General features: G+C 42.6%; 1 protein-coding gene across 1 annotated transcript in view; it reads left to right on the top strand.

The window, feature by feature from the left end:
* Positions 1-18,854, top strand: part of Arfgef3 (ARFGEF family member 3) — a 149,104-nt gene that overhangs the window by 35,449 nt on the left and 94,801 nt on the right. Inside the window, exons 3-4 of the mRNA XM_057753640.1 lie at positions 13,237-13,318; positions 15,804-15,935. Of these exons, the coding sequence (XP_057609623.1) occupies positions 13,237-13,318; positions 15,804-15,935 (214 nt within the window). The remainder of the gene's footprint in view (positions 1-13,236; positions 13,319-15,803; positions 15,936-18,854) is intronic.

Genomic DNA, 18,854 nt, shown 5'->3' with positions numbered 1-18,854 from the left:
TTCCAAAAGTAGCTACATTACGTACACGAGGTTATCAGCCTAGAAAAAATGCTATTGCTACTGCCGGCTGATTTTTCTCTTCTTGCCTAAGATTTGTTGATTGCAACTGGAAGTCTCCCTGTGGTTTGCTTCGGCTTGCTAATTTCTGGCAGAGGGATGCTGTCCTGCTGGAGTCTGAACAGAGCCATTGCCAGCTGGAGTGTTTCATCCTGAAAAGAAGTCATTAACAAACAAAATGCATATAGATGCCATACACCAGGGAAGGAAGAATAATGTCCGCAGGCATGTTGTATGCTGTTAGCATTATCATGCGAAGCCTGCGTGCTTGTCTGTAGGGAGATGTATTATTGACGGAAACACGATTATATTAAATATGGTTATTTTACCTTAGAAATTGGACAAACCGCTACATTTTGGGTTCATGAGTTAGCCTAGTGTAAATCAAGAAGGCACTCAGGAAAAGACAGAATTCAGTAAGCCTTTGAAAAATAATCAGGTTTTTGTTGTTGTTGTGTGTGTTTGTGGGGTTTTTTTTTTGTTGTTGTTGTTTTGGTTTGTTTGGTTTGGTTTGGTTTGAGGAAGAACGAGGAAGCTGGTCCAGGGCTACAGCCCAGCTTTTGATAGTATGAGAAGAGCTGTGGGGGATGCAGAGAGAAAGGGCGCAGAAGTGCAGGGGGCGGGGCTTAGACTGGGGTCAGACTGCAAATGCACTGGGTATTCAGTTGTCCAGGAAATAGCAAGCAAGGGAAGGTGGTGAGAGCAGCCTTTGCAGGTGCAGGGAAGGCTGATGTCACTGTTCCTGCCCTAAAGCAGTAAGTGGTCCTCCGGATCTATGGGTTCTGCATCTACGGACCCAGTCAACCTGGGGTTGAAAGTGTGATTTTTAAATTGCAACTGGGATGAAACATCTACATACATTTTCCTCCTGTTGTTATTCCCCCAAGCAACACATTTTAGCAAACATTAACCCAATAGTCTCAATGCATTAGATATTAAAAGTAATCTATTAATGATTTACTATACAGGTGGTATACATAGGTCATATACAGAGAATCCGTGCTGTTTCATCCCAGAGATTTGAACATCTTGCAACAGTCCTTCATAGTTATTAAAAGATGACTGTATTTAATTCTTGAAATCTTTAAAATGCAGAAACAAAGAGGCCTGGTGGTCCATGCCTGTTGTCTCAGCTCCTGGGAGTCTGAGACAGGAAGGTAAAAATTGCAGGCCAGCCTGAGCTACCTGCCTCAAAAAATAAACTAAAAATATAGATAATGAAACCAGAATCCTTCCAGTCCCCAGTGTACAAAGACATGTTTGGAGATGTTTGAGTTCCTCCCCGTTTCTCATCCTTCCTCTCCCACTCTGAACACATATGTCATTTGTTTTTAAATCCAGACATTTGCCTTTGTTAATAGAAGCTCCAGAGCGCTTTGTTAGTGCCCATTGTTCCCTTCTATGGGCTTGCCACGGTTTACGCTTATTTATACTGCAAATGATCCCACAGTAAAAGTCTTTTGCTTCCTCTGTGATCATGTTCTTAGAAAGAGTTATGAGAAGAAGCAGTTCCAAGCCAAAGCAGGTCACTGTTCTTGATCTCTTGATACATACACAACTGACATTTAGTCTTTATGAAAATAATAAAGCCAGGATCCCTTCCATGGTGCCACAGACATTGCTTCCCCAGGGAATCATTCAGTGTTAATGGCAGGGAGGAGCAGTTTACAGCAGATCTTACAGCAGCTCGCAGTAGCAAATGTACAAGCCAAGTGTACGACTGTGTGGTAGCTGAGGCAGGAGCTGAAAGGTTGGAGTGACTGGGTAGAAAGAAGGAGTTTCTTTAAAACCAAATTTATCGTGTGTGTATGCACGTACCATCGTGCGTATGTAGAAGTCATACAAAAATTGAGGGAATTGGTTCTTCCCTTTCACAATGTGGGTCCTGGGGATCAAGCTCTGGTTGGCAGGCCTGGAGGCAAGGCCATTACTCAGAGAGCTGTTCCTGGAGACTTTTTCACAAAGACTCTTTCTGTGTATAGTGTTTAATCTAGTGCTCATTGAGATTGGAAAGCAAACAAACAAGCTAAGCGTGAAGGCTTCAGACTGGCCAGGAGCATGTCCTACCTCGTGTCCAGATGCCAGTTTTCTTTCTTCCTCTCTGTTGCTATAGCAACAAGTGCCAGCTAGCCACATTTGTCCTTGCTTGTTGACTCACAGGAGTCACTAAATGGCAAACTAAGCCCTCAGCACAGTACCTGGCACATTGGAGACTTTAATACATGTCACTTCTGTCATTCCTCCTTGACTCAGATATCCTTTGATTGGAAGTGGCAGCTACCTGACCCAAAGAAGAAGACCAGTCTGTGGCCAACACATGGACTGTGTCCACTGAGACAAGGAGGTCACTGGCTCTGGCCTTCTTGTTCATCTCCAAAGTCTCAGTAAACCTTTAAATGGTCTTTTTAACACTTCTCAAGTATTTTGCCTTCAGTGGTGTTTGTAAGATGTGCCCGCTCTTATTTCTATCTGAGACAGGAACAACACCTACCCTCCTTTTGTTCTTTGCTTAGTGCAGACCTTCTACTAGACTCATGCTCAATATTTGTCAAAAATGGAGTCTAGAAAGTTATCCTTAGAATTAATGTGGACATCATGTCAGCTGTTGTCTGCCCAGATAGAGAAATAGTTTTCCTTTTCTGATTATATAGAATTTATATCTTATAGTAGAAATAGTATTATTAGTAATACTAGATTTTGAGGGAAAGTACCAAGCTATACTCTATCATTAATTTTCTTCCAGAGTGATTAAAAATTGACTCTCCCTTATCAATTTTCTTTTTTACTCATGCTTCATATCTTTTCAAATATTGAAAGAATAGTGAATCAGAACCTCAGACTAAATAAGATAAATCTATTACTCTTTCATAATATAGAAAAATATTGTATTTATGTTAATTTCTATTTTGTTTGTACTTGTTTTCAAACATAGACACAAACTGTGAAGAGGAAAAAACTAGCATTGAAACCTTTTTCAGATGATTGACAGTCTTGCTTTATCACTTGCTGCACTGGCTTGAGAAACAATGGTCCCTGGAAGTCCCATATATTTCAGTGTTTGGTCCTGGTTGATGGAACTGTTTGGGAAGGTTTAAGAGGTGTGGCCTTGGTGGAGGAGGTGAGCCCCTGGTTTGGGTTTTCAGGTTTCAAAAGCCTGCACCATTCTCAGGTAGTTTTCTCTGCCTCAAGCTTGTGGATTAGAATATAAACCATGAAGTACTTTTCCAGTAAGTGAGTTCCATGCCTGCCTGCCAGTCAGTCACTGTGCTCCTTGCCATGATGGTCATGACCTCATCCCCAATAAATCTTGGTCATACCGCAGTATAAACAGAGGTATTTTTAATGGACAACACAGGAGCCATAGAGAGCATTAGTAAATTCCAGAAGTGGAAGAAAGAGTTCATTCTTCATACTCTGTGTCTATGAAAGTAAGTGCTATTTCTTTTTTAAACTGAACAGGGGAAAGAAATGCTATAGGAACCATTTTACAAGGACCAGAACTAGTGACAACAAGAAGCAGTCTCTTCCAATTATAAAAATATCTTCTATGTAAAGATTGATGCAGAGATGCTTATGAAAACAAAAGGAGCCATCTCTCTGTAGAAATGCCCATTGTCAGCACTGAGCTAAGAAAGCTCTTTCTTAGGCAGAAGCCAAATCGATTTCCAGGGCTAGGTAATCCTTTAATGCTCTTTGGATTTTTTTTATGTACATGTAAGCATTTTATAAGAAAAAGATAGATAATGCCACCTTAAATCCTGAGGTAAAATATGAGCATAAGCATGTTATTTCAGATTTCTGTGCCAGATTGAATCATCTGACGTTGCCAGTATTCAACCTTTTCTGACTTAAGAGAAATGACAATTTCATAGGCTCAACTTAATAACTACAGTAGGCTTGCTAAGAAATCTTGCAAGCCTGTGGAAGAAAATGGATTTCATGTCGATCCTAGCTGTGTCCTGAAGACTTAACATAGCTCTGACAGGTGACTCTAATCTTCATTTTAAATATAAAAGGAAAGGATCGACACCGACAAAAACAATTTCAATAAAATATAAATGAGACCGGGAATAAAATGAAAATGTTTTAACTGTACTCTAGAGAAAGTCTGCTAAGAAACCAATTTAGATCCAACTGGCTCCATGGGATTGACTGAAGCCAGAGCTTCTTCAGTGGAAATCCATCAGTATTGGTACAAACTGATGAAAGTGTCTGTATTCATAAGCGTGAAGGCAGCATCACAACAGGAGGCTAAAAAACCTGTACTCAAAATAGGAAAGATCGTGGCTACTGGGAGCGGTCCTGGCTGTGTCTTGAATTCAGCAGGAACATCCAAGGAGTGAATTGTTTCTGGCTTTCAAACAGCTTGTAACTTCTCATACTGCCATAGAGTAGAGCACATTGTCTCCTGAAATGCCACTCACAAAGGATAAAGTCACATGACCTGGGCTATGCCTGTCTCCATCCCCAGTGTGGTGGTTATTTGTGCTGTTTTGTTTGTTTCTTTGTCTTAATTGTTTGGGAATTTCAGACATGAGTATATTGTATTTGATCAAATCTACACCAACTCTCTTCCTTTTTAATTCCTTCCCTATTTCTACCACAGCTTTTCCCTCCCAATCTCAGGTGCTTTGTGATTTAAACCCACTGATTCTGCTTAGTTCTGCCAGTATATACATGTGTGTTGGGCCATTTACCAAAGCATGGACAGTCTCTCAGGAGCTGTATCCTTGAAACAAACAAAGCAAAAACCCAACTCTTCTCTTTTCCAGCAAGCATAAATTACCAAAAGCATCTCAGCTAAAAGTAGGACTTCATGATCTCTTCTTCCATCTAAGCTGGAAACTTAGTTGTCTTAATCTTGTGTGTAGCTGGATGTTTCTCTCCCACCCGCAGTTTCGGAACAACCACTCAGAGGCTTAATATTAAGTATAAACACTTGGCCAATGACTCAGGCTTATTATTAGTTAGCTCTTAGAATTAAATTAACCCATTTCTATGAGGCTCATGGTTGTTACCTCACATCTTGCTTTCCCAATGTCTGTTAGCATCTGTTCTGACTTTGCTCTTCTCCCTGTATCTCTGCTTAGATTTCCTGCCTGACATGATTCTGCCTGGCTATTGGCCAAATCAGCTTCTTTAATAACCAGTGGTAATAAAACATATTCACGGCATACAGAGGGACATCCCACATCACCTGTGTGTGTGTCTTATACTTACATTTACAACTGCCATGAGTATGTGCAACAGCTCTGCCATGTTCAAAAGCCACAGTTTGCTGTTGTGTCCACTACCTCTGACTCTTACAGTCTTTCCACCCCTTTCTTTGGTGATCCCAAGCCTCATTTAGAACAGAGCACTCCACCGTCTCTTGTTCTTTACATGTTTCTCAGTCAGGAGTCTCTGTATTAATCACCATCCACCAAGAAAAGAAAGTTCAGTGATGAGGGTTGAGAGATGTGCTAATCTTCAAGTATAAAGATAAGGATTTAGGAGGCAGCTTAATACTGTGTTTGGTTAGCTTAAGAAAAATAGGAAGTTCTCCCCTGGGGCCTTGGAACCTGGGCCTCTTAGTTTTGTTTTTTAATGCAGAATTAAATCTTGTCTTAGCTTTTTTTTTTTCCTTGATATGACAGAATACTTGTGAGGGAGTAATTTATTCTTAAAAGATGCTTGCTTGGTCTTATTATTCTGGAGGCTAGGAGGTTGAGCATCATGTGTCTGGCATCTTCATGGCCTTGCGTAATGATGATGAGCTGCTTCCAGCTTGGGGAATGTGACAAGGACAAACAGTACCAACAGATAGAAGGCAGAGTTGAAGTTGCTGTCCCCACTCTTAATTGCAGCTCGTCTAGTTCCAAGAAAGCAAAAACTTAGTCCTGAAAGACAGCATCAATCCCTGCAGGACAGCTCTTCCCCTGTGGCCAGACACTTCCTACCCAGCCTCACTCACAGTGTTGCTGCTCTGGGGACCGAACCCCAGTGTGAGTTTTGGTGGCAACAAGCCATGTTCAAAGCATAGCAAATCTGCACCTTCAAAAGGCATAACTTAATAAAATATGAATTTTGGTTTTGTAGTTAACTTTTATGTGTTGTAATTGTGAAGGTAGATATGAAGTCATGCAGCTTGGCATATTGTACATATAAAAGCCACTGATTTCAACAAGAGATACTATATTATCATATGGTGACTTAATACATGGCTCAGATCAGAGTCATTGGGGAGTGACCTCATGAATACAAAGTGACTTATTGATACTTCCCACCAGGGTATCAAAGAAGAAGCACCTCAAACTCTGAAAACTCTGTGGTTTTACGAGACATTCTCATTTCTACTCATGTTGGCAGGGTCATTATTATCAAGTTGTAATTCTCTCCCATTCTTTTTAAATTTTCTTTTGTCCTCTGTCACCTTCAAGCCTAATGAAGCTGGTCTGTGACCTGTAACAGAGCAGTTAAGGAGACGGGTTTAGTCTCCTTGACATGACCAGGCACCATGTCACGAGATAATGTCTTGGGCATGAGAATGGCATCCTGCTAATTATTTTTCAAGAAATAATGGCATGTCAGACCCTGAAACTGCTGCCTGCTGCCTTCAGTTCATTAGACAAGAATGAACTTGCACATGCCTATGCATAGAAAGTGGCCACTAAACGCAAATGGATGTTTGTTTTCCTGTGCTTTTTTTCCCAACGAGGCAGCGTCCAGAAAGATCCAAAGATGATTTATCTGTGCTCTGAAGGTGCAAGGGGACTGAGTGCATGCAATGTCGCATCTTTATTATCAATCTCATCCTGAGCCCCAATTAACAGGCCTGTCACGCACTCTCATTAAAGTCACTTTGCAAAAGGAAGGCTGGAGGGTTTTAATGATGTCACAGAGCCGGGGAGGAAATCAGATGTGTCCCATGAGTTCTGTTGATTCTTGCATGTGTTCCTTTCCAGCTGAAGCCAGGATCTAAGACAGAAACTCTGCTCTGAAGCTGTAGGATAAGAGGAGCTGAGGGACATAGATGGAAGGACAGTCTATTATCCCCCTGTATCCTGTGCCCAGGGATTGTTGTGGAATCTTGTCAGAGACTATTTAGCAGAATCCTAAACCCAGCCAAGCCATCAAAACAGCCTTTGACTCAGCACAGACCCTTAAGTTTCTACCATGTTGGGCAGAGTTCTTTCCCCTCAGAGCAGGGACTAGGGATCCCTGTGGAACTGGTGGGAGGGGGGAGCAACATGAGTCTCCTGGAAAATAATATATTCCCTCCTGTTGTGGTTTGAATGAGATGTCTCCCATATTCTCAGTTATTTGAATACATGGTCCCCAGTTACTGATGCTGTTTGTGGGAGCTTAGTAGGTATGGTCTTGTTGGTGGGAGTGTGTCATTGAGGGTGGCTTGTCTACAAGTCTCCTGACATCCCTAGTTTGCTCTCCACTTCCTGTTTGTGGTTCCAGATGTGAGCCATCAGCTTTCAGCTCCTGTTCCAGTTACTATGACTACCTGCATCCATATTTTCCTGCAGTGGTAGTGATACACTCTTATCCCTCTAGGACTGCAAGCCCCAAGTAAATACTTCCTTCTATAAGTTGCCTTGGTCATGGTGTTTTATCACAGAAGTAACTAATCAAGAAGTAACTAATACAATTTGTCTGGAAGAAAGTATTTTGACAGATTCTTTTAGTTACTTGTTTATTTTTAAATAACTTGTGCACTCAGGAGGCAGAGGCAGATGGATCTCTGTGAGTTCGAAGCCAACCTGGTCTACAAGAGCTAGTTCCAGGACAGGCTCCAAAGCTACAGAGAAACCCTGTCTCGAAAAACCAAAAAAAAAAAAAAAATTGTGTATATGTGTATTTCCATACATGTAGGCACATGTGTGTAGGTGCTTGTGTCCACATGCATGTGAAGGCCTCAAGTTCATGTCGAATGTCTTCCTCGGTTGTTCTCCACTTTATTTGCTAAGACAGAATCTCCCCGTAAATCCAGAGCTTGACAATTTCAGTGTCCAAATGACCTTTGACTGTCCACTGACACAGCCTAGAGTCACCTGAGAAGTATCAATTAGGGAATGCCCAGATCAGATTGACCTGTGGACATGTCTGTGGTGATTGTCTTGATTGGTGGTTGATGTAGGACGCCCACCTTAGGGATCTTACCGCTGTGACAAAATGCCAAGAACATGAGCAACTTGGAGAGGAAAGGGTTTGTTTCTCTTACACTTGCACATCACACTCCACCATCAAAAGGAGTCAAGTAGGAACTCAAGACTGCAACCTGGAGGCAGAAACTGATAGAGGCCATGGAGAAATAATGCTTACTGGATTTCTCCTCGTGGCTTGCTTAGCCTGCTTTCTTATAGTTCCAAGGACACTATCCCTGGGGTAACACTGCCCACAGTGAGCTGGCCCCTCCCACATCCATCATCAATCAATCAAAAAAAAATGTACCACAGGTATGCCCTGGAACCAGTTTGGTGAGGGTATTTTCTCAGTTGAAAGTTCTTTTTTCCTAAATGGTATCTGGTTGGGTCACGTTGCCAGTATAAGGTCTTAGTCCACTGTGGGTAGTACCTTCCCTAGGCCAAAGGCCCTGAGAGATTACATATAAATATAAACATTAACATAAATATGCCAATGTGTGTGTATGTGTGTGTGTTTGTATATGTATATTTGCTGACTAAGGGACTGGAGAGAGTTTAAGAGCATTTGATGCTTTTGTAGGAAATCTAACAATCCATTCCCATCAGACAACACAGAGTTGTAACATGAGGTCCTGCTTGTTGGGGTTTCTGTCCTGCCCAGTTCCCCAGCCATTTAGTCCCAGAGAAAATCACACAGAGAGTCTACATTATGTTATGAACTGATTGGCCCATTAGCTCAGGCTTTGTATTAGCTCTTATAACTTATATTAACCCATTATTCTTATCTATGTTAGCCACATGGCTTGGTACCTTTTTCAGTGGGGCAGGTCACATCCTGCTGCTTCAGTGGTCTGGGCAGGACTGGGAGGAATGGGCTTCCTCCTTCCCAGAATTCTCCTGCCTCTACTTCCTGTCTGGTTGACCAGCGTATAATTCCTGCCTGACCAATCAGCATTTATTTAAAACATAATTGACAGAATACAATTATCCTGCACCACAGAGTCACCTATAACTCCAGTCCCATGGGATCCAACACCCTCTTCTAGCCTCTGCAAGCCCCTGCGTATACACACACACACACACACACACACACACACACACACACACATGAATAAACAACTCTTTGGAGGGAGGAGTGGGGAGGGGAGAGTTTATGAGTGCTTGTATTCCTCCACGGTTTCTGCTTCAAGTTCTCGCGTGAGCTCCTGCCCTGGCCTCCCTCAGTGATGGACTATAATCTGTAAGCTTAAATAAACTTTTCTTCCCCCAAATTTCTCTGGACAGAGTGCTTCCTACATCAGTAAAGTGAACACTCGGTTACTTTAGCTAGTCAGCTTGTCCTGGGATCTTCTCTCTCAGTCTCCCAAGTGCTTGGGTTTTGGGTGGCTGCCATAGTGCCCTGTTTTTATGAGGCTTCTGAACTCTGGCTTCATGCTGTGTGGCAAGTGGTTTAGTCACCTACCTCCCCAGCCCCTGTGTAATGTGGTTTGAGCACTCAGCTCCCCTCTGCTGTCCCCCTTTATGCTACCTTTTTCATATCTGTGACCTACAAATGGTTAAGAAACAACTGTTCTTGCTTTGCTCCGCACTTTTAATACTAAAAGAGGTTAGGCAGAATTTGGTTTAGAATGTCAGGGAGATTTAGATTTGAATTACCTCTAATACATTTGAATTGCGTGAATTTAGACAGGCTGCAGATCTTCCCTGAACCCAAGGTTTTTCAAGTGTGACCCAAGGATAAGAAGGCTTATTTTAAAGTTGTAGTTATAGAGTAACTAAATATAGAAGCAGTACATGCTAAGAACATTTTTCTTCTCCTAGTTCCTTCTGAATAGAAATGAACAAACACACCTGCTCTGTCCTGTTCCATATTGGCTCATGCCCAGATCTGTACGTGGTGCCTGGCACACTGTAGATACCAAATGTTGATTCAATACATGGACAGAATGCCTTGGTTTAATGCCCAGTGAAGTCTTTCCCCACAGTGATATTTATTCAAAGTGCCTATTTTCTAAGAGAGATTTGGGTGCCATTTTTGGTTTTGCTGATGCCCTTCTGAGCCAGTTAGTCCCATGTCCTGTGAAAATGTTACGGATACATGCGAAGGCTTGATCTGCTTAGCCCATGTTCAAGGGCATGATCTGTGCCAGGACTGGACAAGCTAGTATGCAGAATTGATCTGGCCCCTTGTCTGGTTTCATAAGTACAGGTTTATTGCAACATGGCCGTGTTCATTGACTTACTTGTTGTCTGTGGCTGCCTCTATGTCTGGCAGAGCTGAGCAGTTCTAACAGAGACCACGTGAAATGTACAGCCGTTTTTGTACTGAAAAACCCTGCTACTCCGCACGCTGCAACACCCACTCCTTACTTCAGCTCTTCAAGACTGGTTTTTATTGTTTTACTTTGCATAAGAGTCTCTCTCACTACAAAATCTGACCTGGCTGGCCTCAAACGTGCAGCCATACTCTTGCTTCTAGGATTGCAGGTCTAAACCATTGTGCCCAGCTCAGTATTGGCTTTAAGACTGTCCCTTTCAATGGATGGGTGTAGTAGGAGCTGTGGGCCTCTTCCCACAGCCCGGCTCATGGCTGCCTAGCTAGCTTATGCCTCGAAATAACAACACACAAACTCTATTCTTTTCAACACTGCTTGACCCATTTCTCTTCATGTGTGTAGCACCCCAAGGTGCGCTTACTGGGAAGATTCTAGCCTATGTCCATCCTGGGTCGGAGCTTCATCGCCTCTGCCGGGGAGAGGGGAGCATGGCGTCTGCTCCAGAGAGCAGAGCTGTCGAGTCTGAGCTCACTTCCTCTTCCTCCCAGCATTCTGTTCTGTTTACTCCACCCACCTATGTTTTAACCTATGAGGGCCAAGCAGTTTCTTTATTACTTAACCAATGAAATCAACAGATTGATATGACACTCCCACATCAGATGGGAAGCTAAGAACTAACAATATTACAGTTTGGTTCAGATCTTAATGAATCCATAGCCTATGGCATTCACCCTGATACCTGTCAACTCAGCACAAACCTTGTTGAAACATTCCCACCCTACCAGCCTTCAGAACAGCATGGAGAACAGGCTAGGAAGGTGCTTCGGAGTCATGATACAGTCCTGGAATTTGTCTGAAACCTACCTCAAATCAGTCACGGGATAGAGGAAGGACTAGGGGACCGCATGCAGATGGAAGGATGGGTGCAGATGGGTGGTAGTGAGTTTTCAGTTGAGTATGAACACAATATTGCTTCCCGGGGGGCATTTACAAAAGAACGGGTATGGTTGCTGGATGTGGCGCTCACGCTAGCCTTGATCTAGAAAACGTAATGCATGTGCAGTGTCAGCCTGCAGCTACCTCGTGGGTGGCTCCTGCTGCATCCATTTAGCTGTGAGGGCTTTGGATTTCCTGAGTGGCTTCTTGGAGCTATGCCCTCACTGCTGGATCTGACTCGAAGTTGGAGATGAAAGTTCTTTCATAGAAAATTCAGCCTGATGGAGATTTGATTGTTTCGGGGTTTACAGGTAAAGTCCAGGGCTGCTTCTGCTGTTACCCCATCAGTCCAAGACCCCTCCTCCTCCCTCTGTTTTTACCTTCCGAATTAATTTTCCAAACTATGCACTGGTTATGGCTGAACAAAAGACACAAAATTGGAAGCCTCATCTTTTTCTTCAGTAATCAACAGCTCAGCAGGGCTTTTGCATCGTCACGGAGAAGGGCAGATAAAACCGGTAACAGCAACAAAGTTACAACCACCCATCTGGAAGTTACATATTTGGGCAATTCATTTATCTGCCAAAGGTTGTACCTCATGTAACCTGGCAGAGCTGCCGTCCATTATCCTGTAAAAATGGACGTTGGATCCTTGGGTTGGCAAGGGGAGAGGTGAGAAAGATAAGGCACCAAGTGTTCTTCCTGCTGGGCTGATGTCAGCTGTCCCACAGCTGCCATCAGGGAGTGTCAAAGACTCTGACACTTTGTCCATAGGGAGCTGCTGCTACAAGATTCCACAGGAAGGCTGCAAAGCTGTGGGGTGCACAGGAAGGAATCAAGGCTATAATTAACCTTCTGTTCCATTGTATTCTATAGCGATGACCCCTGTTCCCCAACAAATGACACCCTAGATTCTAACCCTGTGGCTCACTCACTTATCTTTCTGGCTTATGCTGAAAATGCAAATAGATTTTCAAAAGCAGTGAAGCTGCTTTGGTGTATTGGAGGTAGGCAGGAAAAATGAAGTGACATTTGTTCTGTTGTGCCGCTGGAACCCATGGGGGAATGATGGGTTGATTAAAATTGCAAATAATGAGTTAATTGATTAAAATTCTGGACCTATTTAATTATTTAAGGTGAATGAAAATAAACTCAAATAAAAAATATCTTTGTCTTTGTGGCTCTTTTGGCTTATTCCTAACATACTTTAATTCTGTTTTGTTTATTTGTTTTTGTTTTTAAACTTTCGGCAAGCCAAATAGCTCTATCTTTCATATTGTTTGTGTACGCCTCTCGTTGACCATCCTGCTTATGTGGTTATATTTATGTCATGGGAATATGCGTATTCTGGACTTGATAGAGACTACAGGAAGAAAATTTAAAATTATTAATGACTGTGGTATTCTTTGAGTTGGGAAGAATTGACAAATTTAATAGGATTTTAATTTATATGGATAAAGAATGCTAGAGGTGATACAATGACTTCCTAGATAGGGAAAGGGCTCTGCGTGGGACATAGAAATTGATGTAAATGCTGCTCCCTAGAGTTGCTGTACATGGTGTACTGTGTATAAGCAACTCATTAATCCGAGGAATAAGAAAGCATGTAATTGTATTTGTTCTTCCTGCAGCCACATTAAGAAGGCGGGCTTCTGGTGTATTAGTATTTCTGCGCAGCTTTGTTTCTCTTTAAATCATGTGTAATTTCATGAAGGGTTCTAGTTTTTTGTGTGGTTGGGGAGTTGGGGTGGGGGAGGGGGTGCATCCTAAGGCCTACAGTGCATGACTGCCAATTTTGCCAAGCTCACATGTTGCACTTCTATGTCTGCCAGGGAGAAATGCCTGCTGCCTCTCCAGTTGGCATTGGAATCAAAGAATGTGAAGCTGGCCCAACATGCTTTGGCCGGGATGCAGGTATGACTTTAACTGCATGCAGTCACGTGACAGAAGCTGACAGACCACACTGGCATTTAAAGGGCAAATCATTAGCGTTTTAAATACTGGCTGTCTGAAAATGTGATTGAATTAATAGAATACCTCCAGAAGGGACAAGATCTTCTTACAGCCTTCAGAATGTCTCTGGACACAGTATTACATGGTTGAGCCTCTGTAGTAAAGCACTGATTCATAGGGACCCAGCTAAGCCCTAAGTTTATATCCATTCAGATCTCATCCACATTCCACATCTGTGATTTGGTATAATCGGGATTGATAGTAAAGTAAAGAGATTTTATATGATCTTCTTCATCAATTTCTCTTATTAAATTTGTATACAATTACATATCATACATTGAGCGGACTCCCCCATATACCCTAGCTTTCCTGTTCTCCCTTCCCCACCATTAGTCCCCTCTGTTTCTCTAGACAGTCCCTTCTGTTTTCATGCCAGGTAGCCATACATGATTTTTGTTTGTTTGTTTCTACATGACACCTGCTAATCACAAATGAGAGAAGCCATGATGCTATTTTTCTGGGAGTGACTGAATAAATGATCTTTGTTGTACCCATTTTCCTGACTATGACATGGCATTTTGATTGGCATATATTCACCATGCTTGGTAATGAGGTCTCATAAAGGTATTTCATACATGTATAAAATATACAGTATTCACCCTCCTCTCTTCGCCCTCTCCCCCCAGCCCCTGTGTTTCTCCTCCCCTAGCCCCTCTGTTTCCCCTTTCTTAATGCCCCATTTCCATTCTTTCCCCCACACATCTTCCTTCTACTGAAACATGTATGACTTTATATATCTCTGTAAAATGCAAGCCCTGGGAATAAGAGAAAAACATCGTATTTGTCTTTCTGAATCTGAACTTGTTTTGCTTTTTTAAAAATTCTACAGTTAGATTGATGAATGGATTAATATATTGTGTTTCTACGACAAAACTAGGAGAAGAGAAAAAAATTCTTTGGTCTAATCCAAAAAGTGAGATTACTTGAACACATGTCTTTCCCTGAGCATTTGTGTCTTACAGCACGCAGAGTGGCTCTGATCCCAACTGTGAAAGCTGATGGCTGTCTAAACACGTTGCTTTTATAAGTTGAAACCATATGAGCCAGAAATCAGCTCCCTGAGCCTCGGTGGATTAGTAGATAATGTGTATTTTAACAAGAACAGCAACAACAACAAAAAAAGCCATAGGAAATTTTAATGTGTCATTGTTAATGTTCTTCAAAGGCTTTGATTTCTGGAATTGGACCATCTGTAGAAATAAGGAGTTGTTTTGACCTGCTGCATTTTTCTGTTTTCTCTAGCGTCGTATAGATTTCCCATTGTGTTTGTCTTTCCAATTCTGCGGCATTTAAAGCTGAGGGTCCATGTTTTCTAGAGCTTGCTTAATTGTATTCATGTTGGTGATTAATGGCCAAGTCTCCTTTCATGAGTCCTTGCTCCCTTGTGATCTGGTGACGTGAGGCACAAATGTGGAACTTCTGTCTCACCGGAAGACAGCATCAGTACGAACCTCAGCTCTGGACTCCTCTGGGGTTCCTACTGCAGCTAACTTACAATGGAAAAGAACAAACCGGGCCAAGAATACATATAAAGTCCTATGCCGAGTCTCAGTGGGGAAAAAAAAATATCCATTGCACCAATTCAGAATCAGTGAGAACGACTTAATCGCAGTCCTTGTGGGTGAGAGCTGGGCTTTTCAGGATGAGGCGGTATAGAGTGTACCATGACTGCTGGCAGCGTTCTGACTTGAGAATGTGACTCAAGCTGTGTGTCCTTCTCTAGTGTCAGGCCATGCCAAACGCCCTCTGCTCATTCCCAGGGCACATTTTTCATGTGTTTTGGATGCCTCGTCTATGAAATTCTAGAGACGTGTGAGAGAGTAGAGTCGTAGGTTCATAAGCATAGAAGAAATTTTAGGAAAATAAGCATTGTCCCCTGATGTCCTCATGCAAGCGGATTCTTCATTTTTCTAGTGGGATATATATTAAGGTTTGTGGATTTAGGAATAATTTCTGGATAAATGAGGCTCCCATTAGGTAATAAAAGCATAAATATCTGAAAAATGAACTTGTGCTTCCAAGACCTTTTCCTTTTGCGTGACAAAAACTTACATGCAGCAGGAGAATGCCTGTAAGTGACTGTTTTGTGGGGTGGGTTCCTTTTCACACACTCATCCTTTATGCCCGACTGCCTGAATAACCGAAATGGCTAAAACATTGCATTTTTACTGGCTGAAGTGGAGAGCGAATTACCTGCCATGAGAAAGATACCTTTTCTGAAACCCATTCTTCTGAAGTGTTAGGTGTTTTTCCTTTCAGTGGTACATTGCATGAGTTCTTGCCTGATGACCTCCAGCTAGATACTCCTGCGTAAGAAAAATGAGCATCACCCCATAATAAGCTATAACAGAAAAGACTGCAATCACCGCCTTGTGCCTCTTTACAGAAGCTGCTGTCAGAAGAGAGGTTTGTCTCCATGGAGACCGACTCTGATGAGAAGCAGCTGCTCAATCAAATCCTGAATGCCGTGAAAGTGACGCCTTCGCTCAATGAAGACCTGCAGGTGGAGGTGATGAAGGTTGGTTTGACATGGGAACAGCTGCCTTTCTGTTGTGACTACGTCATTGTGTGGTACCGTCCTCTTATCTGGAATAGATGGCTATCATCCTGGCTGTGGTCTCAGAAGCTCATTTTGATTGTTTAGGAGCTACAAGGTACCGTTTCAATAAATAAGGCCTCAGACCTGCTCTGGCATATCAAATGTGTGTAGTTTCAGCGTGGGATCAACCTGACCATCTGGGTATTGTGCCTACCTGTATGTGCTACACCAGAGCAAAAACCTAATTGTGTTTGTTATAGACTAAGGTTTAGCATGGCCAGTTTGGCAGGAGGAAAGTCACCCTCCAGAAACTTATCAGAATTACTATTTATTTCCCTCCTCAAATTTTACCAGTCAGACCTGAGAAGGTAACTCAGTAGGGAAAGTGCTTGCTGCGAAAGCATTAGGATCCAAGTTCAGATCCCTCATGCCCACATTAGAGACAGGTAGGGTAGCATTTATCTCTAATCAAACACCAGCGGTGGGGCAGAAGCAGGTGAATCCTGTGGGCTTCCTGACTAGTCCTAGCCAGATGCTGAACTTCTGGTTCATAAAGAGAACCTGTTCTAAAACTAAGGTGGGAAAAATAGAAGTCAACTTCTGGCTTCCAGATGCATACGTACAGCAGTGTATACTCATGCCTCTGCCTCCCACAGGTGCACAGCTGTGCACCCCATACACATAGAGGCACCCACACATGGACCCACAAACCTACACATCACATCAGTCATAACTCCTCTCTGTCCATTCCCACCTTCCTTTAGGGATGGTAGCTCTTCTTTCCATCCACTATTCTGAAAATTCCCAAAATAAAGACTCCGTCGTTCTGGTTGGCTCGTGTCATGATCTGTAACCAAAAGACAGGTAGGAAGTGGTGCCCCAGAACAGCACTGTGGCCACAGAAGCGCATCACGAGCTAACAAGATGGCTTTTAATACAGCCGGCTCTCTTCCTCCCTAAAGGAGCATGTGTAGAGAAGTATTTGAGCAAAGATGGTGTCAAGTAGTGGTTGACTTTTCCCTGAACATGAGCTGTGAGGATCTGTCGTAGAAAAACCACTTTACCTTTGGGGTTTCAGTTTCTCCACCAGAAGAGATTGTTCTCAGTCAGTACTTCCCTCGTTTGACCTTACTGGGCTGGGAGTTTAAGTACTGATCAATACTGGGAGAACGCAGAAGTATATTTGCCTAGTTTGACCCTCCTCCTTCCACCCACAGCAGAGCATCTTGGGGCAGCTCCTCACCACTCTCTGACTTTCTCTTCTTTGTTTGTTTGTTTTTTCAAGTCAAGGTTTCTCTGTGGAGCCCTGGCTGTCTTGGAATTTGCTCTGTAGACCAAGATGGCCTTGAACTCAGGGACTTCATCTTCTTTAATATTAGTACTGACCTAGTAAGATTCTTCCTAGTGTAAGACAAGGCAGTGTTTGTAAGAACTTGACATGCTATCTGTCAAAAAGCAAGTTTTTTGAAAAGTTCTATATTCCTGTTGCTGCCTCTGCTTCTTGCTCCTTACGAAGGGGCACCTATGTGGTGGGTCTAGGAATATGGACTTTTCTCTAGTGTCTCAAGTGAGTCTTAGAAATAGCAGACAGAACCTGCCAGCCAGTTTTTCAGGGCTCATTTCTCTTTAACTCTCTTGGCTTCTGTAATATGCAGCTTGCCTTATCCTTTGATATATTTTGACAGCTATGTGCTATATACTCATATAAATTAGGCTATAACCACCCCGAATATGTTTTACCTCTTCATTGCCCCTGTGTCATTCTCTGTGTGCATGTCCACGTATGTTCATACGTGTGGAAGCCAGAGACTGGTATCGGATGTTTTCAGTGATTGTGTTTTGAGACAGGGTTTCTCACTGAACTTGGAGCTGGCCAATGCGGCTACACCATCAGACCTCTCCTGTCCCTGCCAGCCCCGGGATTACAAACGCATGCTGCCCACAGCAGACTTTTAATGTGGGTGCTGAGGGTCTGAGCTCATCATTGTTCCATGGCAAGCATTTTTCCTACTGAGTAGTCCTCCTGGCCCACCCCTGTGCCACTCTGGAGAGGCAAAGATGGTCACCTTGCATTCGGGACTTCTAAGTGTAGTCCCACGGGTCTACAGCCTCTGACATCTCATGTTACACTAGAATATTATAATTGTCATCTCTCCTCTCTATGCACAGGGGATTGCAAAACAGTTTTATAGTAATTTCCAGAAACTCCTCTTTATCCTATAATGATCCAAGTAAACAATTGGTAATTAAATTCTAATTTAGCTAATATTATTACTGTATCAAAATACCTTTACCCACGTATTCTTCCAAAAATTATATTGAGGAAAAAAATAGAATTAGTTGGGCCATCGGAGGAAAGACTAGATTCCCATGACATCAGAAGAATGTGTAATTTCATCTCTTTTTTCTATGTAACTCATTCGCATCAGGAATTATTTAAAGAAGATATTTGTATGAGTATTTTATAGGCACATTTCTGGGGGTTTTGTTGTTGTTTTGTGTGGATTTTGGTTGGTTTTTTTTTGGGAGGGGGATCCCACTCTAGCCTTGGCTCATGTGGAACTCACTAGGTAGCCCAGGCTGCCCCAGATGAGTTTCTTCCTGCTTCACCCTCCCAAAAGCTAGGATTACAGGTATGCACCACCATGCCTGGTACAGAAAAATTAAAGTGGGACACGGTAAACCTTTCCGAATGTTGGTCTGGACTTACCACTCAGGACAGATACTTTTCTGTTATGACTGTCCAACACTTCATAGTACATTTCTATAAAACACCCTGGTGATCCCCACGAAATGTGGGTTCCCTTCTGAGTTCTGAGCCTCATTGATAAAAGCATTTAGAAGAGGGCTCACAAAGAAGGCCCGGTAGAATTTCCCTAGAGTTTGATGTGCAAACCA

The sequence above is a fragment of the Chionomys nivalis genome, chromosome 2, assembly GCF_950005125.1.
Source record: "Chionomys nivalis chromosome 2, mChiNiv1.1, whole genome shotgun sequence".
Lineage (NCBI taxonomy): Eukaryota > Metazoa > Chordata > Mammalia > Rodentia > Cricetidae > Chionomys > Chionomys nivalis.
This window is presented reverse-complemented; position numbering and strand designations above follow the sequence as displayed.